Consider the following 27141-nt stretch of genomic DNA (forward strand, 5'->3'; position numbering starts at 1 on the left):
AGAGCCACTGCAGTCACTTGGACTATTTTAACGATGTCTTTAATAACTTTTCTGGGCCGGAATCTCCTGATCAAAAAGAAGATGCAGAAACAAGCAATATCATATGTAATCATATGCATATGTAAAATAACACGATTACCAACATTAAACCACATATAAATCAAAACTGCCTAACATTACTGAATGAAATGACGATCCAGTACGAGATATAGGACTGTGCAAGCTTTGAGGGAGTTGGTTGACTTGATCTACTCCATCAAAAAGCAGAGACTCTGTCCTTTCTTTTGATATATTGCAACAAATATATACAACAAAATATTGTGGGGGGCCATGACATAATTGTGAAAATTATTTTAAAAAAGCCTTTTTTTTTATGCTGGTAAGGAAAGAGTTAATGGACACTAAATAACAAAACTAGTATCATCTAAATCAGTAGGTTATCCAGCTTAATTTGATATAGAATATTCACATCTAGGCTACATATTTATAAAAATAAATACAATTTAAAAAAAGGTTAAAAATATCAAGTCTGTCCAGACAGGGTGGTTTGTAACAATTTCCATGTACTTCTACTGGACCTAAAAAGGCTGAACAAAATAGGATAATATATCAGCTTTATTTAACAATTGTGACTAGATGTTTTTATAACTGTTAGACTCATTTTTAATGTAGTATATCTTCCAAATTTAATTTCATTTCTTCCAGTTATATTGTTCGTTTTAAATTCAAATGTTTCTTGTCTACCATTTCCATTTAAAAATTGACAAAATAATGATGGATTGCATAATTATTTTGAACAAATATATCTTATTACCATAAAAAATGTATGCAGAAAAAGTAAAACGTTCATGGTTTGTATCAACAAAACAGGACTCTTGGAATCACGCATTAATTTACACGGTTAAATTTCTAATTTGTTGCAGATAAATATGTGAATTTTATATCAAACGTTGAGACACAAGCACAGAATTACAGCCCATGAAACCAAATGTGTTACAAAACTCCCCTGTATGACCCTCCTGAGGACATTGAGCAACTTAAAACAAGCACATGGTCAGTCACCTTTACTTCAGTGATGCTGAATTCAGCAAATCTTAATATTTATGTATGGTTTAACCTTACTGCCTGTGTGGACTAGCAAATGCTTTATATAAGCCAATTCTCACTTAGCCTCTAAATACCAACGTGATCCAGCACATGAATAATTCATAAAGCACACTAGACTCACAAGTAACACATCCGATGTCACGACAATTAACTGATGGGCCTAGAGACATCAAGACGAAAAAAATTCTAAAGTTTGGCGTTAGTATGAGGAACATTTTAATATTTAATGGAAGTAGTAGGTCATAATTCAATAATAAATTGGGTCGCGTATTAGGCCCTTCTGAATATCTGTACCTGAACATCCAAAGCAACGCATCATGCAGTTAAACTCATGCTTGACATAACATGAGTCAACCACTGTGATGCGATTTGAATCAAGGTTTTGATAATACAAGGCAATGATAATTATGTCCTTTTCTTATTAGACTAAAAAGCAAAGCATTTACCTTCTCCATGTGCAGACCAGAGGCAGATGGTGGAGAGAAACAGCACATGTCCCCAAAATAAGGTCCAAACATCCCTCGCTGTTCCAGATCTCATTCCTAATAATCAGTTTTCCAAAAAAAAAAAAAAAGGTGAAACCGCAGCAAAATGCGACGTTTCTTCTTGTACGCAAGCAGAAAGTCCAGAAGAATCCGCTTTGGATGAGCAGCTAGTTCCTTTACGCGTAAAGATAACGGGAGGCGAGGAGGGAGTAGATCAAAGATAACTGGTAATGTAATTTTTCTTTAATGGAAACATTAAGATCAATTAAAACATTCTGATATTCTTGCCAGCAATTAAATGATGCAATCGTGTCGTAGCCACGAATTTCACTCGACCGATAATTTGCATCTTCTGCGTCCATTTCTTGAAAACCCGAGAGGGACGCGCGCAGTACAGCCAACGAAACGAGCGGTTTCTCTTCCAACAAAAACACCTTGTGTGAACGTGCCTATGCCAGTGTGTGATGAATTACGCTGTACTGATGTACGGAGGAATTCTGAGGTCACGTCCAAAGAGCTTGACAACTCGGATAGCGTATTTTATGTATGAATGAAAGCCTCCCGACAGGGCTCGATCCAAAATATCCGCCAGGACAAAAATGGTTTCACCAACTGCTCACCCTCCCCTACCGTCTTCACGCGCTCTCATGCTCGGTCTGTTTTGCGGTAGGAAAAAAAAATAATTCTGTCGAAGTGCAAGAGTGAGCAGCACGCGAGCGTAGGTTTTGGTTTTCCGCAACGTAAAAAATCATGAACTGTGATATATAAATAGCTTGTGAGGCTAATGTTTGATTCTCAAGTATACTCGGCGGCGTCCACGACTCTTCTGACGGTCTCAGCTCAGAATCACCGCTGTAAACAAAACTCGGCTTCTCTCACAGAGAAACACGCCAAGCATGAGAGAATCCCAAAACATGGACTGGACTCCTGAACCAACCATGTCTGCTGCCAGCAAACCACTTGATCACAAATGTCAAGGTGACAGGAAAATACTTTTTTTTTTTTTAAGTTTATTCAATAAAATCTAAAAATACACTGTTATTTACAAATAGGCATAGCCTACACATAGGCTAAATATATGCCAATACCAGATCTGTCATAATAGCCTATATTTTGAAGAATAATTATGTTATTTTATTTGTATAGGCTAGTGGAATCGTCCTGATTTGAAATTGAAAGCTTTCTTAACAGAGATCTCCTGTCTTGCACACAGCAACAACTGTAAAAAGGATAGATAGATAGATAGATAGATAGATAGATAGATAGATAGATAGATAGATAGATAGATAGATAGATAGATAGATAGATAGATAGATAGATAGAGATGATGGATAGATGGATGGATGGATACACTGTAAAAAATATATGATCAATAAGTTATGACAATGCATGTTTTTGCATTGCTTTAACTCATCAAAATAAGTTAAGAAATTTTCAAAACAAGATTCAACTAATTTTTTTAAAGTCAGTTTAATGTAATTTAAGTTGAAATTACTTAAAAATCCAGTGTAGATGAATGAACCACCACAACAAGAATTACCACAAGAAACTTTTAAAAAACAGTAGTCATAATATTGGCTGTGTTTGCTATTTTTGAGGTAGGCCTATTAACGGCATCATGTTTATTTCTTGGAAAACTGATTAAATATTAAATCCATGTGGACTTAAGATGCGTTCCGGGTTTCTTCAACACCAGATTGAACATAGTGTAAGTAAAGCGAATATAATAACCAAACACTTCGGAATTATAGGCCTACTGATTTTTGATTAAAAGAGTTCATTTAGATTAACAATACCGACTATTTTCAGTACGCTACTCAGTCCTATTTAATTCCAATTAAATGAACAGAAGGTAAATTGCACTTCGTCTCTCTGTTACACTGAGCTGTTAAGGGGAATTGTTGTAGATTTTTAAATGAATGCATGGGTTTTTTATAATCTTCATATTTCAGCGACAGTGATAACGATTTGAAATCAATTCGCTATATTAAAAAAAGTCACCCAGCTCCACATTTTAGAAGTGCACATATTTTGCCAATGACATAGTCTTCTCAGCTAAATGTAAAATCCGACGTAGAACTTCATTCATAGAGACGGAACGGATTTACAATTACAATCCATTCATCCGTTCGTGATGAAGCAGTGTCATCTCTGTTCAACATTACTGTATACTAACTTTCTTATTAAAAGAGACCCAAGCCTAGATTCATATAGAATGCATTTAAAGTATAAAAAAATATTCAGGTGTCTAAACACACACACAAAAATATTTCAGACTGTTTTTGAGATTTTTTTTAAGGTGTGTGTGTGTGTAGCCTTGGAAATCGCCTTGACCTTGTGTCTTCTAATATGCAACTTTGTGTTTGGCGCCTCCATATGTCAAAATGCAGTATTTATCATGTCTCATTGGCCAATGGACCGATCCTCAGTATGTTCACAGATGGTTTCAGTTCCAGATCATTTGTACAACAGATCCTCAGCACAACCGAGAACATGTTTTGTTCTTTCTGACACTTTTTGACACTTCCTTTGAATTTATTTAGATATTGGTGAAAGATCCCAGACTGATTAATGAGCATGTATTGTGGAAGTAGACATGTAAAAGACTGAACATGCAGAAGAATAAGCAGACCCACCTACATTCCTTTCAAAGATCTTCTTTTTCAAAAACAAAAATGCATTTTTGCTCAAAACAAAGCTTAAACACGAGGATAGTGCCCCAGATTACCTCTCTCCTGGCAAAACAAAGTTAAGCCCTTGTAGCAGAGCAGAGCAGTCACCAAAAGCTAAACTGAATGAATTTGACCTCATGCAGTTTCACGTTCCATTCAAACCTTTCCTTTGGTTTCACCTTTCCTTTCCAACAAAGTGACAATAGTGATGACATTGTTTGTTTCTCATTTTGTCTAAGCCCAGACAGGAAAGGGAATTTAGAGGAGAGGGTGACAATTATGTTTGGGTGAACAGAAATAGATTCCTGAAAAACATAAAGCTGAAAATGAAGGGAGCGCCAAGGCATGTGAGAAAATAGCATATACCGCAGGAGGGGTGCAACAAGTTGTTTCCTCACGGAGCAGCTTGGTTTGATCACAATTATTATTGTTGTCACCCACAAAACCGGGAGCCAAACATTTTTATTGCCGATGAGCACTGACCATCAAGTATTCGCTTCCTCCTCTTTTGTAAATAATAGCTGAGACATTCCTTATGTCTGGGCTGTTTGGGTAAACATTTTGAGATGGGAAACTTCCCAGAGAATGTGTTTGCTGCAATATTCCCAGCAAATGGAAAACAAATCTGTCTTTTTTTGTACGATACATCATTCTGACCTTACTAAACAATATATCTCTGCAGGAAAAAGATCATTGTACACGTAGCAGTCTAAGACAACACGCAGTTCAGCTCTTCTTTTGGATGGCATGAACCTTGATTCATCAATTGGATTGTTGTGTTGCCGCTAAAAAGCTTAGCTGGGATTATCTATTAGCGGTTCCTCCTGAGCTTCAGATAATCAACCATGAATTTACTATGGTTAAATATCCAGCTTCACTGTAAAAATATATATATTTAATCAATAAGTTATGACAACACACGTTTTTACATTGCTTAATGAGTTAAGCAAATAATTTAAGTTGAAATGACTTACACATTTAAGTTGATTGTACTTACAAATTTAAGGCAGCAACTTTTTTTTACAGTTTTTTTCTTTAATAGCAACAGTTTCTGTTGCATCATAATTTAACGACTTTGATTAAATGTGTTTTAAATACACAACTTTATAATAAAAAAGAAACCCTAAACTTCATGTTGAGAATACATTTTTTTTTGCCATATTTATAATCATTTTTAAACTTAATGTTGAAATGCTAAGCTTAAAAAAATACATATTGAGTGACCATTCATTTCATATTTGTTGTTGACCATGTTTATTTTGCATGATAATCCAGTCTAGACGAGTGAGAATGTCTTTTTTTTTGTCAGTGTCATCTTTACAAAGTAGGCCAGGGTTCAGCATAGCCAAGGCCAATGTCATAATCCTCTTGTAATGTCTGTTCATGTGACACGGATTGAAGACACTCAAGGAATCCCACATGGGTTACAAAAACAGACTGATGACAAAGCAAGGAAGGAAAACAAGTATGAAACTCACTGATATGCAAAGCTAGATCCTGTTTTACATCTTACATAAACCATGTAGGTGATTTGCATTTAAAGTCTTTTGCCTAATTTACTTTGTTGCAGTATTTACTCTCATGCCAAATATATGCACAGTCAATCCCTTTTAAAGGATAAACTCTCAGCTTTACAAAAGCATATTTAACAATCCAAGCTAGCCTTTCCTAGTGAAAGGAATTTCAGAAATGTCTGCAATTTCTCAGTGGGAAGTTAGTGGTTTATGGGTAATGGAGATGAAGAGAGATGGGAATAAAACGGACGCAGAATGCATTTTCCATAGCAGGAGAGATTGAAAGTGTACCGTAGCATGACTGCAGTTTTAAGTAGAGTAAAACGAGGTCAAAAAGGAGCTCACTGCAAAGAATGGTGCATTTGTATTAAATGAAACATCAAGGCTTTCATCAAACTAGAATTAAAAAAAAATATGTATATAGTGTCTTAAATGCTGATAATATGGTCATGCAGTTTTGCCTTATATTTTTATTGCAATTTCTGTCTTTTCTAGAACAAAAAAAAGGTTATATTATAATATTTTAACCCTTATATTAACAGTTCTTGTACAATTTGAAAGAATGTATGTACAAAAAAACTACAGGAGAATGAAAAAAAATATATATTATTTTGCTAGTTTTTGTTTTCAAACCTTCTATGCGTTTTTGTTCTTTTTATACCATTAGTTGTTCAAACATGTTTTTGCAGGGAAAGAATGTGCCTCAGAACATGTTTGTTAAAAAAAGAATTCAATGTATTTTTCCGTGTCTTATTCACATTTGTATGATGATGTCGCCATCTTGAGGACAGTGTAAAAACTGGACATAGCAACACTGCATCTCAATCGGGGAATAGTTTGGAATTTTTATTATTAGAATAATATAATAATCATCCCAGAGGAGAGAAAAATGTACACAACCTTGATGTGTAGTGTATAGATTTGAACAATAATTTAAATTTATATTTTGTATACAGTAAATACAGTTTTGTCTAACTGTAAAAAAAAGTTGCTGCCTTAAATTTTTAAGTACAATCAACTTGGATGTTTGAGTCATTTCAACTTATATTACATTAACTGTTATTTGGATAAGTTTTAACTTTAAAAAGCGATGTAAAAAATTTGTATAGATTAAATCAAGTAGTAAGAGTGACACACTTATAGGAATTATAATGAAATAGGGTAGGTGGGTATGTACAATAAGCTAATGGCTTCAGTCTATACCTTTTTTGATAATTGTCTATATTTATTGAAGAAAAATGTGTATGAGGACCGAAATAAATCCTGATGATGATGATAAATAGGCTACATTAATATGATAGCTGCTACACGGAGTACACGCATGTTTTTTATTTTATTTTATTTTTTTATTGTAAGACTACACGCATGTGCTAAGGCTAAAATGCAACAGAGAATTATAGCCTACAGTATAACAGGAGGTCTCAGCCTATGTAGCCACGAAGACCTGAAATCTTCCGGGCTATTAAAAAATTATTGAATGAATTTCTCTTCCTCGCCCTTTTCATAGTCACTAGATGGCGTTGTTCTGTTTAGAAACATTCAAAGGTCGAACAAAGTTACAAAATGGAATCCAACTCTAAGCTGGAGAATAGTTTTAAAGGTAAGGGCTGCCTTTGAGCATTCCCAAAATTGATTACGGTATGTTAAAACGGGGTTTAAAGGGTTGTTTTCATGTAAACGTGCTCTCGCACTACGTTTCAACATAGTAGGCCTCTCTGACAGACTATAAACAACAGTCACAAAGCGCAGTTCTGAGTTCTGTCACAATCAATAAAGTGCTACTAATTTCACGTGACGTCGGTCAACATTGTTAAAGAGTGTGCCATAATGCCATAATGGAATTAAAAACTCGTGTTATTGATTGTGTAAACATGTCAAATGTCGTTTTTTCCAGTGAAACCCTATCCTGTGGATTTACCTGTGCAGCATTATGGCGAGCTGACCACAGGATGTGACGAATACCTGTCCAGTGTTAAGTCAGATGGTGCTAGGCTTTTCACCCTTCCTCATGGAGAGAAAGTGAGAGGAAATACACTTGCATGCAATACAGAATTTAGTTATTTAGTGTCAAAATTTTGAGAGTTGCCTACCTAGCCAATAATACTGTCTTGGTTGGCAGCTCTCTAGTTTTTGCCAGATATTATTCAAATTCCTCATAAAAGGGTGATATTTGTGATAACAGGTGGAAGTAACCTGTGAGAACATTGGTCGACTTGCATTTCTGAGAGATGGTGATTTATCATGTTTTATTCTTGCTCTCCACACACCTGAGGATGAAACACAAGGTCCAGAGAATGCTACGTTCCCCCTCTTAATATTGTTTTTGTGTCATCCTACTTCATTTGGATAATGTATAGCCTATACTTTTAGTGGTTGCTGTGTTCTTGCAAGGCAAATGGTGTCCTGTTGGTGATGTTTTGAAGACATCGAACAAATCAAGACGTGGACTTGTGTTAGTGAGTAGCACTTTTTCTTTCCTTTAGCAATGGTTTGTGCAGAAATGTCATGATGTTTTCATTGGCACCATTTCCAGGAGAGCTCTGACAGTTCTTGTCATCCCAGGTGGAGTCAGTGATGGAGAGAGTTGTGCTATTCCTGCTCAGTCAAGTTATATTTGGAATTCTGGAAAGGCCTCTCGGAGAAGACCTATATTTTTCTGCCTATTCCTTGTGGGAACATGGCAAAATTCTCTGGCAAAATGGAGAGGCGGTTGGGTTTTACACCGTCAAAAAAAAGGGTAATTTCCTTATCTAGCATGCTTAGAAATTTGGTGTAGATTTCGAAAAAAAAAAATGGTTTATTGTGTTGTTTTTTCATAGGCAGCCTGTGTGACGGCTGCTCTGGTCAGAGTTATCAGCTCCCTGTGCTGGACACTGTGTTTGTTCGCTCTCACTGGAGAAGGACCGGGCTTGCTTTACAGATGCTGGAGGATTTCTGTTTGTCCCAACCTTCCGAGGGCATTCTGGGAATTAGCTTTCCTATGTCTCCTGGCATGTATGGAGGTATGTATACACAAACGGTCAAAAGTTTGGGGTGTGTAAGATTTTTTTATGTTTTAAAGGAAATTTTCTCTCATCCAATGCTGCTTTTATTTGATCAAAATACATTACCGGATTGGTAATAATGTGAAATATTATTACAATTTAAAATAATTCTATTTTAATATATTTTTAAATGTAATGTATTCCTGATGGCATCATTACTCCAGTCTTCATGATCCTTCAGAAATCAGTGTAATTATGCTGATTTAATGCTCAAAACATGTCTTATTATTATCAATGTTAAAAACATTTGTGCTTATTAATATTGTTGTGCAAAACGTGATAATTTTTTTTAGAATTATTTGATGAATAGATTTGAAATAATAGCATTTATTTGAAATAGAAATTGTAGCATTATATGTTTTTACTGTCGCTTTTGACAATTTAATGCATTCTTGCTAAATAAAAGTATTAATTTACTTTATATATATATATATATATATATATATATATATATATATATATATATAATCTTACTGACCCCAAACTTTTCAATAGTAGTGTACCTTATGAATGAATTCTAGAGTTCAGTCAAACCAAAGCAGACAAGAGTTACAGGATTTTTCTAAATCAAAATCCAGTTTGGTGCCCAATCTGGACACCAGAATATCATAGACCATCTACATATCTGCTACGTTTTGGGAGTGACAACTGTAAGTCAATTCCTTAAATTATTGTTCCGTGTGAAATCAATAGTTTACATAGAACTGATAACAGTGGTTTCATTGGATGTTAATAAAACCACTCTTATCTGTTATTATTGATGTAATGGAAGCCTGGTACCTAAAGCTTACACAACTTGTTTAAATAATTGTTTACAGTTTGCAAGAAGTATCTCGGGATCCACAAAGAAGAACGAGACCGTCTTTATGAGGTGGAACCCCCTGGTGAATGGGCTCAGAGACGCAATGTGTGGTTAAATATCCAGATGCGGGACCTCCCAAAACACTGTAAGGCTCTTTGTTGCTGTAAAACAGCAGACATTGACATTGGTTTGGTAATAAAGAAAGACATGAGTAATTTGACTCATAGCATGTGAGCAAATGGTTTTGATTCTACTTACTGGACTTGTGTTTTAGTGTGCGTTATAGAGACTTTGTGGGTGTTATTGCAATGATCAGGGCACTTTATCTCAGAGGTGGTGCTTTTTACAGGTGGAAACTCAGAGCAGAGTCCACACAGCTCATATAGTCACGAAAGAAGGGAAGCTGATTTAGAAGAAGAGGTATGATGTTATCTTGCGTTTATATAAGCTTATCTAGTGACCGTTTACTAGCTGTTACCGTAAGTCAGTCTCCGTTGTCCTTGGTGACTCTAATATTTAATCAAATAAAATAATAAAATGAATCATTCTTTGTTGTCTTACTCATTTCTACAGGGGATTCTGCGACAATGTGGCTCATCAGTCAGTCTCAAAGACACATCAAGCTCGGAAAAGAAGCGACCAGCAGATCAGTCCAACACAGGGATTTGCTTTAAAAAAGCCCGGGCTTAACACTCATGGCAGGCAATGTCCTTTGAAAGCCATAACAGAGAGCCCAAATATTCAAAATGCATCTCTACAAAGAATGTAGATGTGGGCAAATAAATTAATTCTAAATAAAAATATGTAATGCTTTATGGGTTTATCTTTTTTAGCCTAGAGCAGAGGTGGGAGTAAGTCACACATGTTCAAGTCACAAGTAAGTCTCAAGTCCCTACCATTAAGTCTCAAGCAAGTCTAAGTCGCAGTACACACACAACCAAGTCAAGTCAAGTCAGTAGTTCACTTCAAGCAAGTCAAGTAGAGTCCTGCTAAGGGTCAAGTCAAGTCGAAGTCAAGTTACAATACCAAACAGAAAAAAAGTTTATATTGGCCTCAACCTTATTTATTTTTCCCCTCAGAAATGATTACCTTTCTTATACATTTATATCGTGATATTAATAATAGTCATATAATTTATTATAGCATGTATTTATGATTATCAAAATTTGGAATTATTATTATTATAATAACAATTATACGAAAAATGTTGAAGATAAAACATTTTAATTCACAAGTGTGATGTATTAATTATATTGGTTTTAAAGTAAATGTCATGTTTAACTTTGCTTATATCTTTTTTTATGGGAATATCACCGGCAGACATTAACGTTCCCATTAAGAGACAATATCTGACCCCTTAGATTGATTTCCATTTTTTATAACTATGTTCTAACCATTTTTTTATAACCATGCATTTACACTGCAATTACAACACCATAAATAATGTTATGAGATTTTGTTTTACTATAATATTTTAATATGGAAAAAATTCTACTTTTTTAATTATGAAATTAAAACCGCCATTAAAATGTCACATCACAATATTCACTCTTTATTCACTGAACTGTTATATAAAATCATTATCACATTTGCAATCAAGCCAATATTCTGGAAATATTGTTTGATATCATATGTTATAAATATAAAAATAACTCATACTAGTGCTATTTGTTCCACCACATCTTGAATTTTGGGTGCATTGTATTAATTCTGTTGGCATTTTGCCCCCCAGCCCCCTGGTAACGTCTGACCCTGCTTCAAGACTCAAGAGAAACATAAAACACGACAAAACATCATTAACAGTTTTCTATGTTGTTTTTCGTCATTGGAAAGAGTGTCATATTTGGCATTAAATCATTTGAAAGAAACGGTGGCAAATGTCTGTGAATTTATACACATTATACAAAACATATATGCCATCATTAATTATCATTTGAATCTATTGTGACAGTCTTAAGGACCACAATGGAAACAAGCCTAACGTTAGTCAAATTAACTATAACAAACAGGTTAAACAAGCCATATCCTCGTCATGTCCGATATCCCTTTGCAGTTGTTGCGTACATCAAATCTTTTATGAATAATGGTCAATTTCGAGTGTTTATACCATAGACTGTAAAAGCTTTATAACCAAAGAGAAAAGATGCTGGGAGATGTTTTTGTATTTAGCGCGCTCACCACGCTGTATGTGTGTGTGTGTGTGTGTTTGATTGCTTGTTATTGGTATATTTATTATATATATTATATATAATATAATTATAATTTAATATATATTATAATTTATATAATTTAATATATATTATATTCTTTTTATGTAATTTGTATATGTGTAAATGTATTGTGTAGCTAATGTTTCATTTCACAAAACAAAAATTATATTTCCACAAAATAAAAATGTGTGTTTTTTAAATATGAATCAGACTACCCAAAAGTGATGTATGTTCAGTTTAGTCAATTCCATTGATGATTTATAAAATGGCATTGGCCTATTGCCTATAAAATAAAAAAACAATATTTTGAAGATATAGTAGATTGATAGATGATTTTACGTCCCTATATAAAACTAAAAAAAAAATCGGTGCACTTAAATAACAGAAAACAGGTTTCCACTGCTATCATAAAACTGTGATGATGAATATTTTACTTTTCATAGAGCAAGGTCAGTGCAGTAGAAAAAGATAAGCAAAAAATAATTCACTTCTCATTTTAAACTCTTTATTTTACATTAATTTATATATTGTCATGTCATGTCAACAAGTTACAAGTACAATGTTTCCCCGCATCGCTAAACTGCGTTTCAAATGGATAGAGATTTCATGATGACGTAACCAGGAAGTGGCTGAGCTTTCGACGAAATCAAAAATCATCGGCAGAAGATGAGTCGCATTTATGACAACACTGCGTTATTAAACAAACCTGTGCATAATGAGAAACTATCCTCCGCATGGGATCCAATAGTTCATCAGAGGTAATAACTTACTTTAAAGTGCAAGCTTGCTTTTTGCAGTTGTCGACTGTTTACTTCTCCTCGTCTCCCTTACAAGTTGGTAACTAGTCTCCAAATACAATAGTTACATAAGTTATAGCTAATACTGTAAAAACATTATGAAATAATTTGATATGCTATAGGCCTATGCTTCAAAATGTGAAATATTTTGTCAATTGTGTAATAGCAAGTTATTATAGTTTATGGCAACACCAACTGTGGCGTTCTGGCGGAAACGATCGTTACCATAGTACTTGTATCATAGTACCATGGTACACCGTACAATGTGTTTTATGTATCATTTTCACTTTCCAGTGGTCATGGTGTCATTTTAGAGGGGGCGGTCCTGGATGTGTCACGCCATGTCATAACAGATGTGAACAACAGAAAGGTAAAATGTTTGTTTATTAGAGAACTTCAAACTGTTCCTCAACTCAGAAACGTAGGTTGTACTCTGCAATCATGATCATTCACTAATTTAAACTACCGTTCAGAAGTCTGGGGTCAGTAAAACTTAACTGTTACAAATGAATGCTGTTCTTTTGAACTTTCTATTCATCAGAGAATCCTAAAAATCTTGGCGTACACAATGAAACTTATAATATTAAATAATAGAGAATATATGTCAACATTAATAATAAGAAACAAATGAGCATCACATCAGCATAATAGAATAGAATGATTTCTGAAGAATCATGTGACACTGAAGACTGGAGTGATGATGCTGAAAATTCAGCTTTGTATTACAGGTCCATTTAAAATATCTTACTTATCTTAGAAAACAGTTATTTTAAGTTGTAATAATATTTAACAATACTATGTTTTACTGTATTTTTATCAAATAAATGCAGCCGTGGTGAGCATAAGAGTCTTTGTTCAAAAACATTTTAAAATTATATCAACCCCAAACATTTGAACAGTCGAGAATATGATATAATAATTTTATTTGTAATAAAATGATAATATAATATTTTCCATGACTCTTAGTGATTCAGCAATTGTTTTGTTGCAAGTTTCTGATATCCTTTTAATTAAAATCTAAATTGTGTTTATTTTAGGAGCGCTTCAATGTTTTGTACATCAAACCAAGCCGAATCCATCGCAGAAAATATGATTCAAAAGGAAATGAGATTGAACCTAACTTCAGTGATACCCGGAAGGTCAACACAGGTTATCTGATGTCATCCTTCAGTGAGTAGCCATAACGTGCATTTATTTAGAACCATTCGGTTTTAATATGGCATGTTTTTACTGTGCTTTTTAATGGCAGCCTGTTTTTTTTTACATAACTATTACAAGTAAATGTAATATGCCGATTTATAAAATATGTATGGCAGCAGACTATTATATGCATGTTGTGAGCAAAAGGTGTGTTTGTGTGTCTCAACCTTGCAGAAGTGGAGGCTAAGGGTGAAACAGATTGTCTAGATGAGCGCCAACTGAGGGATATTGTGAATAAGGACCAGTTGGTTAAATTGACTTCAAAACATTGCCCTGGTCAGGCCTTTGCATTCTGGATCTCAGAGGAGGAGATGAGCAAAACAGAGCTTGAGTCTGGCCAAGAAATCCGTCTTAAGACAAAAGGAGACGGGCCCTTTATTTGTGAGTGCAATGCTGAAAATAGTATGTACTTCTAAGTAAATCAAGGTGGCTACACTGTTCTGTCTGTTTTTGCCTGTCTAGTTTCCTTCGCCAAACTGGATGGTGGTACAGTGACAAAGTGCAACTTTGCAGGAGATGAGAACGCTGGAGCATCGTGGACAGACAAAATATTGGCTAACAAAACTGATCAGGAAAAGACAGGGAAGAGTGTCAGTCAGGGTGACGGAGCAGACGATGAAGAATGGGTAAGATTCTCTGCTCAACTGAAAATGTTTTGTGTTTTGCTCTGGCCACATGAAGCATTTGTTTAGGAAATGGGTTTATCATGAACAGATGTGTAATCAATTTGAACATTTCCTGTTATTCTATCATCAAGAGGTTTAAGATTAAGTCATATGAATGCAATGATCCAGTGAAGGATTTGTTTGAGTTTCTTTGTGCAAACCTGTAATATCTGTTTTATGTTGTTTGGGATCTTGCTTTCAGGATGACTGAATGACACCCTTGAGCTTCCAGGATTGGATCACAGTGCCTTGTTATCTGTCTTCCAAATGTATATTTACACCACAAAACAAGACCTCACAGTCAGTATTCCTGTTATCACATGAAAATATAATAAACAGCAAAAGTGCCATTTTAAAAGAAAGACTGTTATGCATTTTTATGTACTAAGTATTTTCAAAAGCTTATCCTTAAGATCATTAAGCATCGTTATTGAAAATGTTTTTATAATATTTCATAATCATATTTATACATGCAACTATATTAAAATGATGGCCGATTAATGGCTGATTCTAAAATGATACACTTTTTTAAAACACTAAAACTTAAAATCAGTTGTTTTAATTGTTAAGTAAGTTTAGGCATCGCAAAATTATCATGTACAGTATAAATAAATGATATACATTTATATACATAGATTTGTGTTTTTTAGTGAGCGTTAAATGGCAGCAACGGTCATTTTAATGTAAAAAGGAAAATATGCATGCACAATCTAATATCGACAATATATATAAATGTGTGTGTGTTACAGATCTATTACTGTACCAGTGCATCAAAAGAAACAGCAGTGTACAAAAATTCACTTTATTTAACGATTTACATGTTTAAAAATATGAAATCTCATGAATCACAACTTTTGTCATTCATAATATCATCAATCACAGTAATCAACAAAATTATAGCTATGGTTTTATAAAAATGTAATATGTCAAAATACTAGCTTTAATAATATGCATTTTAATTAAAATAAACTATACAAATACAAGGAATAACATAATAGTCCTTTGTGCTTTTGTTTTTGGTTCATGTGCTAAGATGTGATTTCATCACTGTAAACAATACTCAGTAATGTCAGCTAAATTATATTAAAAGCAATAAATTAAGCTGTCCTAAACATTCAATTTTTGCCTTTTCTCTTATATACACCATAGATCTGGCTTTGACTACTCAAAACAGCATAGGGAATGTGTTATGTAGCCATTTAAAAATTGCACATTCATTGTTCTTCTCTTCTAACGCTCGACTAATTCTCCAGCGAATACCATCTCAGAACCACAGGAGGGAGTTGCTTTGATTGTGAAATGCCTTTACATCTGTTTTTGATTGTGCATGCCTACAAAAACTCTTATCCTACAGCTGTCCATTGAACCAATCCTTAACATTCTGCTTGTTTTCATTCACCCACTTAATGTTGGCCTCTGTCCTTTCAATGACCTGCTCCAAAGCTCGAGCTGCGAACCCCTGATCATTCTTATCCTGGTCCCTCTGAAGCTGCTTCAGCTGTGGAAAGACAATTTTGAATGTTTGCGTAAGAACAATGGTGGAAACACAATTACAGACTGAGACATCATCAACTATTACTCTTTATCATCCCTCTACAATAACTGAAAGAGTCAGAGAGTAACCAGAAAAGGCAAACAACAGCACCTCTTCAAGTTCAACGTCCCTGGAGAATCTCTTTGTCACGCCATCTAGTAGACTGCCTAAAGATATGATTCCCGCTCCATACCTGGCCAAAAAAGATGATTGTTAGTCACATGTCTATATACTTATAGTTCCCAAGTAACAGAGATAAAACCTTTAAGACAATTAAGACTATCATGCATTTATAGCTGAAGGCAGCCTTTGGACCCTGAATTGCTGTTGATCTTTGACACTTTTTATGTAACTTAGGTGTTATAACTTCCTGATTGCTGTGGCAATTCCCGATTCATATTTTATAATTCATCATTTATTTCAAGCCAAAGACAGACTGAACATGTTTGCGGAATATATCATTTGAGTGGTTTCATTTGCCCGCACTGTAAAAAAATAAAATAAAATGTATTGTTTGTATTGTATTGTAAATTATTGGAGTGCGTTTTACAAGAAAATACAATCTCAAGTCTTTCTACTTTGAAATGTTGTCTTTAATTCAATGTGTTACTTGCTGTTTCTTTGTAATAATTGTGAAATTTACTAGCACGTTTTTTAAATGTGCAACTTGTTACTCCACCAAGAGTTTTCATTGATTGAATTTAAATAATCATAACTTACTCTTGGGTGATATAAGACCACTTGCCACGAACAAAATCCCATGCGAGAGGCTGGCCGGCGACATTTTTGGCAATGTAGTTTATGGTAGAGACCATATCCATATTTCGTATCTTTGAAGGGTCAAGAGTGTACTCAAGATATCTGTTGGATTACAAACGTCAATAGTGAGTATAAAGTAAACATGGTGTAAAAACGTTGAGATGGTGTAAAGCTCAAATCGCTGCCCTGACCTGTTCAGCAGCCAGATTTCTTTGGTACATGATAGGGCATATCTTAATTTGTCTTTCTCGGCAGCAACTGTAGTCCTTTGGTATTCTTCCCAAACAAATTCCCAATCATCCTCATCACCGGCAGCTATTGCACTGCAATAGATTGCTCTCCTCAAATTCGGATGAATCCTAAATGTAAAAATACATCAGCTTTCAAGTCAATATATCTTATGTATATGCATAGATATCTTGTAGAACTGTAATTTACAATAATTTCATTTAGTCTTAAAGACGCAACTCACAGATTTGTGCCATTTTTATAATCCATGAATAGACTTGTTGCCATTTCTATGCAATCAGGAAGGCCATGGGTGCAGGCCACTGAAATAGCATTTACCTGGTTATGCCTAAGAAGAAATACAATCAAAGAATGTTTGCTAGATTTCCAACAAAATATAGTCTACGTAAAGAAAGACAAAAAATGTGCTTACTGGTCAGTGTAATCCTCAGGAATGGTTCCATTATTTGTGTACCCTTCAAAGTGCTCATATAGTCCTGTAATTTGCTTGCGTAGGTATTTCTTGAGATAGAAATGTACATATAGGTTATCACATTTTTCACTGTTTTGTATATGTGTTCAATTAGACTGTTTCCTTGTGCTCACCGTTATCGCACCATAGACCTCAGAGCGATCAAACATAAGGATAAAATGGTCCAGGTTTTTCAGTGCTGACTCCCATGGAATATACTCAGTATCATTCACCAGGAACTTAGTTAGATTTAGTGGAATATTGACGTCGAGGCGATGAGCCCTTTACAAAAAATATTAGAAGTTAACATACAGCAACAAATCCCAGTGAACAATAGAATTACCAAATAATCTAAATGAAAAATGTACCTTGCAAGATTAAAGGCGTCATCAATGAGTTGCCCTCGGTTGATGAGTGGAATGATCTAAAGATGGAAGGTATTTTTAATCTCATCAGTATTCTGCTTGAATTTTGAATATTTTCTGTAAATGACAAAACATAGCCTACTTCACGCAAGTACGTGAACGCAGACGCTCATGCTACGCAATCTCGATTTCGCAAGTTGCGTAGGCTACTGAAATGTGTCGGATCGCGCGCATTATTCTCAGCGCTGCCACGAGAGGCGATAGCGTGAAATTACGTCAATTACCAAATTTTTACAGATTTTGTATCTTTTTAACAGTTTCAGTTCAGCAGCGGCTACTGTATGCCGAACGTCACATGAACAAACAGGAAAACAAGTCTCGTCGGAGAAAGTGTTACAGCAGTGTGAAATGATGGCGATAAATGGACTTTTAAGGTAGGCCTAATCAGCTAACCTAACAAATTATTTTTATTGTTGCAGTTTTATTCATTTTTAAAATCCAAAGGTTAGTCAAAAGAAGAAAGATTTAGATATCAGATTTTTTAGATATCAAGCATATGCGATGGACATCGGTTATGCTCATTTTTGGTATAGCTCCTTTAAGGCATCTTGAGTAAAACAGTTACAGTAGGCCTATAGACAAAGCATATACAAAATAACTTTTTTATATATTGCAGCATTTATAATGACCTATCTGTGCACATCAAGTTCATGTGCTCTAGTAATCCTTAATCAAAATAACAAATTATTATAGTTGTCGTCTCCCATCCACCACTAGAAGTTTACCCAACGATGACGACTTCCGCTTCTGAGAACCCCCGCAAATGTGAGAAGTTCACGCAATGTCGCAATGTAATTATGAGATGATAACATGATGTTCTACTCGAAGCTGTTCACTCAGAATTGGAATTATCAACAGCAATGGAAATATGCAGTCATATGGTGCAAACTGGAGCTCTCAGAAAATTCCCAGTTAACATGCTGTAATTACGATTTCTACGTGAACGTGAATGCTTTTTACAATTCGTAATCTCGTAATTAGACGTTGTGTAAACGCACCTAAGGGTCTATAGCAAACCACAACAATCCAACGATCCATTCAATTCCTAATGGACAAAATCAAGTCCCGCCCTACATTTTTCTTGTTCGAGAAGCCGTTGCACTCTGATATACGTCACAATAGGGAAGAAAAGACTAAAACAACTTCCATTTCATGCTGATTCATTATGTTTATTGCAATTTATCCAGTGATACGGTTTCATGTGAGAGGCAGCCTATTTGAATGTATCTCTATCGCCCCCTTGAGTAGCTTACTGAAGTTTGAGACTGCTAGACCAATGGAACAGCGCACGTAAGTATGTTTAACCGGATCAGTTGTTGGCCAAGGGTTTGCGTACTTGGGCAAAGTTATGTTGCTGCCCTTAACTGTAAAGTGATTTAAAAAGGATGCTAATAACATGTCTTACATGATGATTTTTCTCAAGCTGCATTTGAAGTTTGTTCCAGTTTTCTTCATCGTAGTTCACACGGTAAAAGCCAGTGCAGTTGATGTTGGCGAGAACCCATTGATCTTTGAGTTGAAAATGTGGCCTTCGAACTATAAGGAAGGATGCAGAAATGAGCAGCAAGGTTAATCACTACAAACAGCTACTGCATATTTAGCCCTGTTGTTTTGGCAGGTTTCCTTCTCATATTTTAAAATGAAGCTTTAAAGTTTATTCGTTCCTTACCTGGACCATTTACTTTCAGTAAATCTTTTTTCAACCCCGGATCATCAGACTTAATGTATGTGATTTGAACCTGCCATGGAATACTGTTAGGAATAAAATAAACAATATTTGAATTTGGAAACTACTAAACAATAAAGACTATATTGCATATAATGGTACAATAATTTAGGACTTTTTATTTTATTAGTTTAAATCCAATGCTATAAATGGCCTACCATGGAACCTAAATGATTCGGTAAATATGATAATATTGAATACTATTGATTTTTGGAACTCACTTATGGCCCACGCCTGGCTTTAGTAAAAACTGTTCTTGAGAAGTCTCCCCCGTCTGGGTAATAATGGTGATTACTGGGTACCCAACTTGCTCAATCCATGTGCTCATGAAGCCTTCCAAATCTAGATTTGTCTCCTGATCATTGTTGGAAATATTTGTCATTATTCTCTCATATTATTTCAACTTAAAAAATAGAATATAGGTCCTCGATTTACCTTTTGCAAGCATTCCAAAAGATCGCTGTACACAGTGTTATTGTACTGGAAGTTGTTGAGATACATCTAAAATATATACATTTAGCAATTAGACAATTAGTCCTGACCATACTTTAAAATATTATATACATAAACAATACATAATCACATCATATCACAAAAGGTCATAAGTTGTAAAAACACAATTATATCAAAATATGATATAATATATAAAATTTGAGTTGGGGATTTAAAAATCTAAATAAAGCATCTGAACATTATATAAATACATTGTTTTTAAATAATTATACAGTACTGTTATACCATATATATTCTTGTGATGGCTAAGCTGTTTTCAACCTTGATAATAATAAAAAATATTTCTTGAGCACCAAATCAGCAGATTAGAATGATTTCTGTAGTAATGATGCTGAAAATCCAGTTTTGCCATCACAGGAATAAGTTACATTTCAAAAGTAAATAAAATAGAGTTAGAATAAAACTTCGGCTTACCTTGACTCCTCTCATAAATGCTATTTCAGTCATGAATGAGGACAGCATTCTCAACACAGCAGCACCCTAGAGGATGTACAGAGCATGAAGGGGTTTTTTCATTATTAATTTTGAACATTAAGCTACTTACTGACACTATAACTGTATTGAGATGTCATGCCAACCTTGCTGTATGTGACATCATCAAAAAGTTCTATGATCTCAGAGAAAGTTTGAATATCATTTTCATACAAGCTGAGAGGATGAGAAGAGTTCAAGGAATCCACTTGAAAGGCGGACTGGATTTCTCTGAGAACAATTAGATCTTTCTGAAAACACAAATGAACAATATCATCAGAGGAAGTTGGAGGTGGCAGAGTTTGAATTTAATTAAGTTATTCCCATTATAGTTGTCGACAAATAAAAACTAAATAAAATCCTAAAATAAACAAAAACATACCAAGTCCCATTTAGCAGCTTCCACCCCAATGTATGACATATATGTCGCAAATGCTTCATTCAGCCACAGGTCATTCCACCAGCGCATAGTGACAAGGTTTCCAAACCACTGAAATTAAGCACAGGTATGAAATGGAAAAATTATTTATTTAAAGATTTATGATTTAGGGGTCCTCAACCCCTATAGTTCTATGGATGATCTAAATATGTTATGTTCTAAAGACCTACATCAGAGAAATTACACTGCAGAATGCACATTTTAAAATGTAGTTAACTATTTAATCGCATAATCATAGGAAAGCAAAAATAAATAGGCTAATCAAAATTATCATATATTTTGATTATGTTTATTTATTTGGATATATATATATATATATATACACTCACCGGCCACTTTATTAGGTACACCTGTCCAACTGCTCGTTAACACTTAATTTCTAAGCAGCCAATCACATGGCGGCAACTCAGTGCATTTAGGCATGTAGACATGGTCAAGACAATCTCCTGCAGTTCAAACCGAGCATCAGTATGGGGAAGAAAGTTGATTTGAGTGACTTTGAACGTGGCATGATTGTTGGTGCCAGAAGGGCTGGTCTGAGTATTTCAGAAACTGCTAATCTACTGGGATTTTCACGCACAACCATCTCTAGGGTTTACAGAGAATGGTCCGAAAAAGAAAAAACATCCAGTGAGCGGCAGTTCTGTGGGCGGAAATGCCTTGTTGATGCCAGAGGTCAGAGGAGAATGGCCAGACTGGTTCGAGCTGATAGAAGGGCAACAGTGACTGAAATAACCACTCGTTACAACCGAGGTATGCAGCAAAGCATTTGTGAAGCCACAACACGCACAACCTTGAGGCGGATGGGCTACAACAGCAGAAGACTCCACCGGGTACCACTCATCTCCACTACAAATAGGAAAAAGAGGCTACAATTTGCAAGAGCTCACCAAAATTGAACAGTTGAAGAGTGGAAAAATGTTGCCTGGTCTGATGAGTCTCGATTTCTGTTGAGACATTCAGATGTTAGAGTCAGAATTTGGCGTAAACAGAATGAGAACATGGAACCATCATGCCTTGTTACCACTGTGCAGGCTGGTGGTGGTGGTGTAATGGTGTGGGGGATGTTTTCCTGGCACACTTTAGGCCCCTTAGTGCCAATTGGGCATCGTTTAAATGCCACGGCCTACCTGAGCATTGTTTCTGACCATGTCCATCCCTTTATGGCCACCATGTACCCATCCTCTGATGGCTACTTCCACCATGTCACAAAGCTCTAATCATTTCAAATTGGTTTCTTGAACATGACAATGAGTTCACTGTACTAAAATGGCCTCCACAGTCACCAGATCTCAACCCAATAGAGCATCTTTGGGATGTGGTGGAACGGGAGATTCGCATCATGGATGTGCAGCCGACAAATCTGCGGCAACTGTGTGATGCCATCATGTCAATATGGACCAAACTCCCTGAGGAATGCTTCCAGCACCTTGTTGAATCTATGCCACGAAGAATTGAGGCAGTTCTGAAGGCAAAAGGGGGTCCAACCCGTTACTAGCATGGGGTACCTAATAAAGTGGCCGGTGAGTGTATATATATACTGTATATATATATATATATATATATATATATATATATATATATATATATATATATATATATATTTAGGTTGTCATACTGCAGTTTACAATGCCATTCAATGAAATATCTAGCCTTATGTAAACTTTAGTCAGTGATGAATTATGCAATAGGAAATAAAGGTTTTGAATATGTTTACCTGATGTGCCAACTCATGAGCAATCTGAGTGGCCACCCGTTCTTTATCAAAGGTTGATCCCGTAACTCTATCATACAGCAAACCTGACTCCTGATATGAAATTAAACCCCAGTTTTCCATGGCTCCGCCACTGAAATCTGGCAGGGCAATCTGATCTGTAATAAAACAAATTTTGCTTCTGATCCTCCATGTCTTTTTATATGGAACACAGACTCATTTCAGCTTGTTTAGCATATTCTGTTTGGGATAGTTCACCTAAAAATGAACGTTGTGCAATGTTGTTCTTGTTCCATACCTGATTTTTTTTAGAACACAAAAGATATTTGGTAACACTTTACAACAAGGTCTTATTTGTTAACATTAGTTAATGCAATAATTAACATGAACTAACAAAGAACAATATTCTTACAGCATTCTTACCCTTTGTTAATGTTAGTTAAAAACAATGTTCATGTTAGGTCCCTAATGTTAACAGATACAACTTTTGATTTTAATGTAAAAGTTGAATTAACATTTACTAAGATTAATAAATGCTGTAGACGTATTGTTTGCTGTTAGTTAATGTTAACTAATGTAGTTAATTTATGTTATAAAATTAAACCTTATTGTAAAGTGGTACCAGTTATTTTGAAGAAGGTCTTTTGTACGGTCCATACAATAAAAGTCAATGGGGTCCAAATTTTTGTTGTATGGGCACAAAAAAAACACATTTAATAAGTGGTGAACTTCATGTATTGATGCAAGCACTTAAAATAAACCAAATAATTCAATAGAGCCATTGAAACCTCGTTGTTTTTTCCCCTTGACTCACCTAGTTTGTCCAGTGGGTATTTAAATCCAAATTCTTTCTCATAGTGAATCAGAATCTCATGTGTTATTTCAGCTGCATAGTCAGCATGGCCAGCAGCAATAGCCTCTCTCCGAGCATATATCTTAGAAACACATCATAATAATAATTTGTGAAATGTAAAAAAAAGAAAGCCAGCACTGAAGTGTCTTTAAAAGTGAAAGGAGCATACATGCATGTTTGACCCAAAAGGTACTGATTTAGACGTAAAATCAGATAACGTGAAAGCCAATAGATAAGTGGACATGACGGGGGTCTTTGGAAATGTAGTCACAACCCATTCTTCTCCATCTATTTCTATTGTTACTGGTACTGAAAAACAGAAATAATACATTGAGCATAAATACCTTGATTTTTGTTTTGTTTACAATGCATTGTTTAAATCCTTTTCAAACAAGCAACAGCCTTTTCAAAATTTGTCAGGTTTTGAACGCTACTATTTGCTGTTTTGACATTTATTGTTGTCTGTATTAGAGACTGTATTTAAGACTAAATATTTACACTTTTAAAAATAACGGTTCTTAATATCCCCCCCCCCCCCACACACACACACGCTTATTTTTAAGTGTGTATATATATTATATATCAAATATGTTCTTTCATGTACAGTGAAATTTTGACTTTGTCAAGCCTGACAAGTTAGGATCCTAACCTCCGTCTTTATTGGACAGGGCTGTAATTCCAGGTCTGTGGATAATAATAATCTCAAACACAGCCTTCAGAGCTGGCTCATCAAAGCACGGAAATACTCTCCTCGCGTCTGTGGGTTGCAACAGGCTGGTGGCGAGGAATCTGTTTGTGGAGAAGTATTTATGCAAATTATGTTCTGGATTTATCTTTCACGTATTTGTCATTAAAAATGTATGTAAAATAACAGTAAATGTACATAATGGCGATTTCATACAAAAAAACCTCAGGAGGCTTCTCACAATAAACAATTTGCCGGACAAAAGATAGCCTGTGGTGAATATTATGAAGAGAAAGTTTAGAAAATAAATGTTTTAAACTATTTATGTGACCAAATACATGCAAATATATCTTAATAACACATTCACATTTTGTCAGTCAATGAATGTTCTCGGGTGTTTTTAACCGAACTGAAAAGAGACATTTGTAAGACAAAAATATAAAATATAATTTTATATATATATGATTAAAAGAAACTAGATTTCCTGATATCTTTACCTCTCTTCATCCTCCTCATCTTCGTCTTTACTCTTCTCAGTGTACCGGCTCACGTACAACCCAGTCAAGTCTTCAAAAAGTTCCCCTTCAAAGTTGGTAAAAAGATCATAGGTCCCATTTCCAGATAACTTGTCCTCGAGTTGGATCTCGAGAAAATTACTTACATTGTAATGAATTGTATATCTGCTCTCTAATATTTCATTTGAATCAGATTTTCTCACTTCCACATTCGTCACATTTAGGTTGTGAACATGAAGTAAGATGGTTTTGGAGTCTTTCATACACTTAAACGTTACAGTTGAGTTCCCCGTGAAAAAGAAGGATTGGTTTGTGTAGTTGTTAGTTATCGCTCCGTAAAGGTACGGTTGGAGGACGACTTTGTAGCTCTCAGGGATCAAATAGTCGTAAAGTCTGAGATTCGTTGGAAGATCTGTTGGAATAACCGGAGGTTTAGTTGGACGAGGTGGTTCAATTGGAGGTTTTTTCTCTATTTCAATTTGGAACATCACTACCATCAATACTAAACCGCAAACAGAAGAAACTGTGAGGACCCCAATGCCGACAGCCACGGCCTTGGAAATGCCAGTTCCTTTGGCCATTTCTGATCCTTCTGAGAAACCTCCAAGAATGAAGTGAGCTAAGGGAACTTGCTGAGCGTTTTTAGACTCTGTACCCTCTCACAGATCTTGACAATATATCAATTGGGGCGCCAAGCACCACTACCACGCCTATCAAGGTTACACATTAACTAGCATGGATGAGCCAGAAACACACAAACATGACTGTATTTGACATGCAATGCGTTACATCGCTCTTTGTCCCACATCTGGAATCAGTTATAATATCTGTTATGCAGTCAAAGGTCAGCAAAAACACATTAGAGAGTTTGTTGCTGAGAAAAGAGATGTGCATTCTGAAAGTAAATGTTCTTAATCACTGGAACTGAGCGGAGTAATCCCATTCTGATCCTCTTGAGTCCATCTTATGTTCTGCCATAGACCTTCAGGCATCCAGCTGTTTGGGACCCTGCATGGCAGAGGTGACAGCTGTGTTCTGCCCAGAAACTTCTCTGATTACTCATTGAACAAAAAAAAAAAACGTCATTGATGGATTTCTGAGCCTTTTCTACTACTAAATCAGTTTGTCTTTGAGTGAAATTTGGAGTTAGGGGAGGGGACTTTTCTTTTTTAACTCAACCCAACCTTCCCAGTTTTAATCTAAACGTCTTTAAAATCAGCAGATGGTAAGATGAATCTACTTTTTAGATGTAGATGGATGGATGGATAGATAGAAAACTGTCACTCTTTAAAAATACTTTAAATATCTATTTATATTCATCTTAAATTCAAATCATTGTGTCCATTTCGTGTGGCTCTTTTAAACATTAAAATGGACTAAATAATGATTTTAAATGATCTAAAAAACAATCCTACAAATAAATAATAATAAAAAACACTTATATAACAACATAAAACGTTGCCGCCCCTCGTCTATGGAACCAATTGCCTCTGGCCAGCCGCTTTGCACCTTCCATTACCATTTTTAAATAAAAATTGAAAACGTATCTTACTCCTGTTTTATTGTCTGTTTCGTTTCGTTTTTTTCTGTTTTTATTTTCTTTTTCTTTACTCTGTTCAGCACTTTGGATAGCTTTGCTATGTTTAAGTGTGCTATATAAATAAAATTGACTTGAAGTATAACTGAAAGCTTCAGTGAACCATTTGCATTTTTTTTTTAAACAATCAAAACAGAACAAATGTTTAGTAAAATCGTATCAATTTATTGTAACTGCACCGAAAAGAAAAGGGTATGGTGGTGCCATCCTGTGGATGAGCATAAAGTACTGCACACACATCACATTTCATCCACTGGTTGTTTACAATGGGGGGAAAAGGAAAATGGACAGAACTTCTATCCACATGACATACATTATATGAGTTATCTATTAGTTTTTGGGGCTAAAGACAATATTTTCATTCCATAAAAAAAAAAAAGCAAAACTCCATGGAAGAAGAACTTCATTAAAGGCACATTATATTAATGCTTAGCATGAATGCTGATCTGATCTTAATCAATACATGCGTATTCATTGGTCAGCTAATACCTCTCATAATGTAAAGAATGTCGAAGCAGTTCAAGTTTTACTCATTACTTCTTTAGAAAGCCCTAAACTCAAGATTGTGCTTTTAATTGTATTATGCAAGACATTTGCCCCAAATATGGATAAACTCTAGAATGCAACAGAATACATTTTCACTCATGTGAAAATCCTTAAAAACACTCAATAACAGGCTCGAACTAAAATAAAATCAATCTATTTCAATTCCAG

At 35.1% G+C, this 27141-nt stretch overlaps 4 protein-coding genes across 5 annotated transcripts in view; 2 read left to right on the plus strand and 2 right to left on the minus strand.

Moving 5' to 3' along the window:
• igf1ra (insulin-like growth factor 1a receptor) overlaps window positions 1-2453 on the minus strand; it is a 95753-nt gene extending 93300 nt beyond the window's left edge. For both annotated transcript variants that reach the window (XM_056254793.1, XM_056254784.1), the window contains exon 1: window positions 1554-2453. In XM_056254793.1, the coding sequence (XP_056110768.1) occupies window positions 1554-1647 (94 nt within the window). In that variant the 5' untranslated portion in view covers window positions 1648-2453. The remainder of the gene's footprint in view (window positions 1-1553) is intronic.
• Window positions 2454-7292: 4839 nt separating this feature from the next.
• Window positions 7293-10316, plus strand: fam169b (family with sequence similarity 169 member B). The gene is given in 10 exon segments (XM_056254934.1): window positions 7293-7334; window positions 7336-7378; window positions 7673-7797; window positions 7961-8063; window positions 8149-8234; window positions 8341-8515; window positions 8598-8780; window positions 9641-9769; window positions 9974-10044; window positions 10198-10316. Coding segments are annotated over 10 exon segments (1074 nt in total). The 3' UTR covers window positions 10315-10316.
• Window positions 10317-12449: 2133 nt separating this feature from the next.
• On the plus strand, window positions 12450-14858 carry arpin (actin related protein 2/3 complex inhibitor). The gene is made up of 6 exons (XM_056254986.1): window positions 12450-12592; window positions 12926-13001; window positions 13669-13801; window positions 14006-14212; window positions 14294-14457; window positions 14699-14858. The coding sequence occupies exons 1-6, from the start codon at window positions 12501-12503 to the stop codon at window positions 14705-14707; spliced, it is 681 nt and encodes a 226-aa protein (XP_056110961.1). The 5' UTR covers window positions 12450-12500; the 3' UTR covers window positions 14708-14858.
• A 757-nt stretch (window positions 14859-15615) lies between these two features.
• On the minus strand, window positions 15616-25537 carry anpeplb (alanyl (membrane) aminopeptidase-like b). Its single transcript, XM_056255022.1, has 20 exons — window positions 24813-25537; window positions 24280-24419; window positions 23800-23939; window positions 23592-23712; window positions 22781-22935; window positions 21007-21114; window positions 20732-20875; window positions 20568-20633; window positions 20076-20141; window positions 19862-19995; window positions 19584-19666; window positions 19320-19450; window positions 17858-17913; window positions 17624-17771; window positions 17451-17539; window positions 17262-17366; window positions 16981-17148; window positions 16751-16891; window positions 16142-16223; window positions 15616-15994 (listed from the first exon to the last, which is right to left on the minus strand). Exons 1-20 carry the CDS (start codon window positions 25409-25411, stop codon window positions 15845-15847), a joined length of 2826 nt encoding a protein of 941 aa, XP_056110997.1. The 5' UTR covers window positions 25412-25537; the 3' UTR covers window positions 15616-15844.
• Between the last annotated feature and the right edge of the window lie 1604 nt (window positions 25538-27141).

This window comes from Rhinichthys klamathensis, unplaced genomic scaffold (assembly GCF_029890125.1).
Source record: "Rhinichthys klamathensis goyatoka isolate OS25496 unplaced genomic scaffold, OSU_Roscu_1.1 h1tg000005l_1, whole genome shotgun sequence".
Classification (NCBI taxonomy): Eukaryota; Metazoa; Chordata; class Actinopteri; order Cypriniformes; family Leuciscidae; genus Rhinichthys; species Rhinichthys klamathensis.

What these genes read in the sequence shown, in the direction of transcription:
- arpin (XM_056254986.1), top strand. Translation starts at nt 12,501, where the DNA reads ATGAGTCGCATTTATGACAACACTGCGTTATTAAACAAACCTGTGCAT. An exon ending in CAGATGTGAACAACAGAAAG is followed by an intron (nt 13,002 to 13,668) that starts GTAAAATGTTTG and finishes TGTTTATTTTAG; the next exon opens with GAGCGCTTCAATGTTTTGTA. An exon ending in AGGAGACGGGCCCTTTATTT is followed by an intron (nt 14,213 to 14,293) that starts GTGAGTGCAATG and finishes TTGCCTGTCTAG; the next exon opens with TTTCCTTCGCCAAACTGGAT.
- anpeplb (XM_056255022.1), bottom strand. Translation starts at nt 25,411, where the DNA reads ATGGCCAAAGGAACTGGCATTTCCAAGGCCGTGGCTGTCGGCATTGGG. An exon ending in ATGATGTCACATACAGCAAG is followed by an intron (nt 20,634 to 20,731) that starts GTTGGCATGACA and finishes TACATCCTCTAG; the next exon opens with GGTGCTGCTGTGTTGAGAAT. An exon ending in GGGACGTTGAACTTGAAGAG is followed by an intron (nt 15,995 to 16,141) that starts GTGCTGTTGTTT and finishes GTCTTTCCACAG; the next exon opens with CTGAAGCAGCTTCAGAGGGA.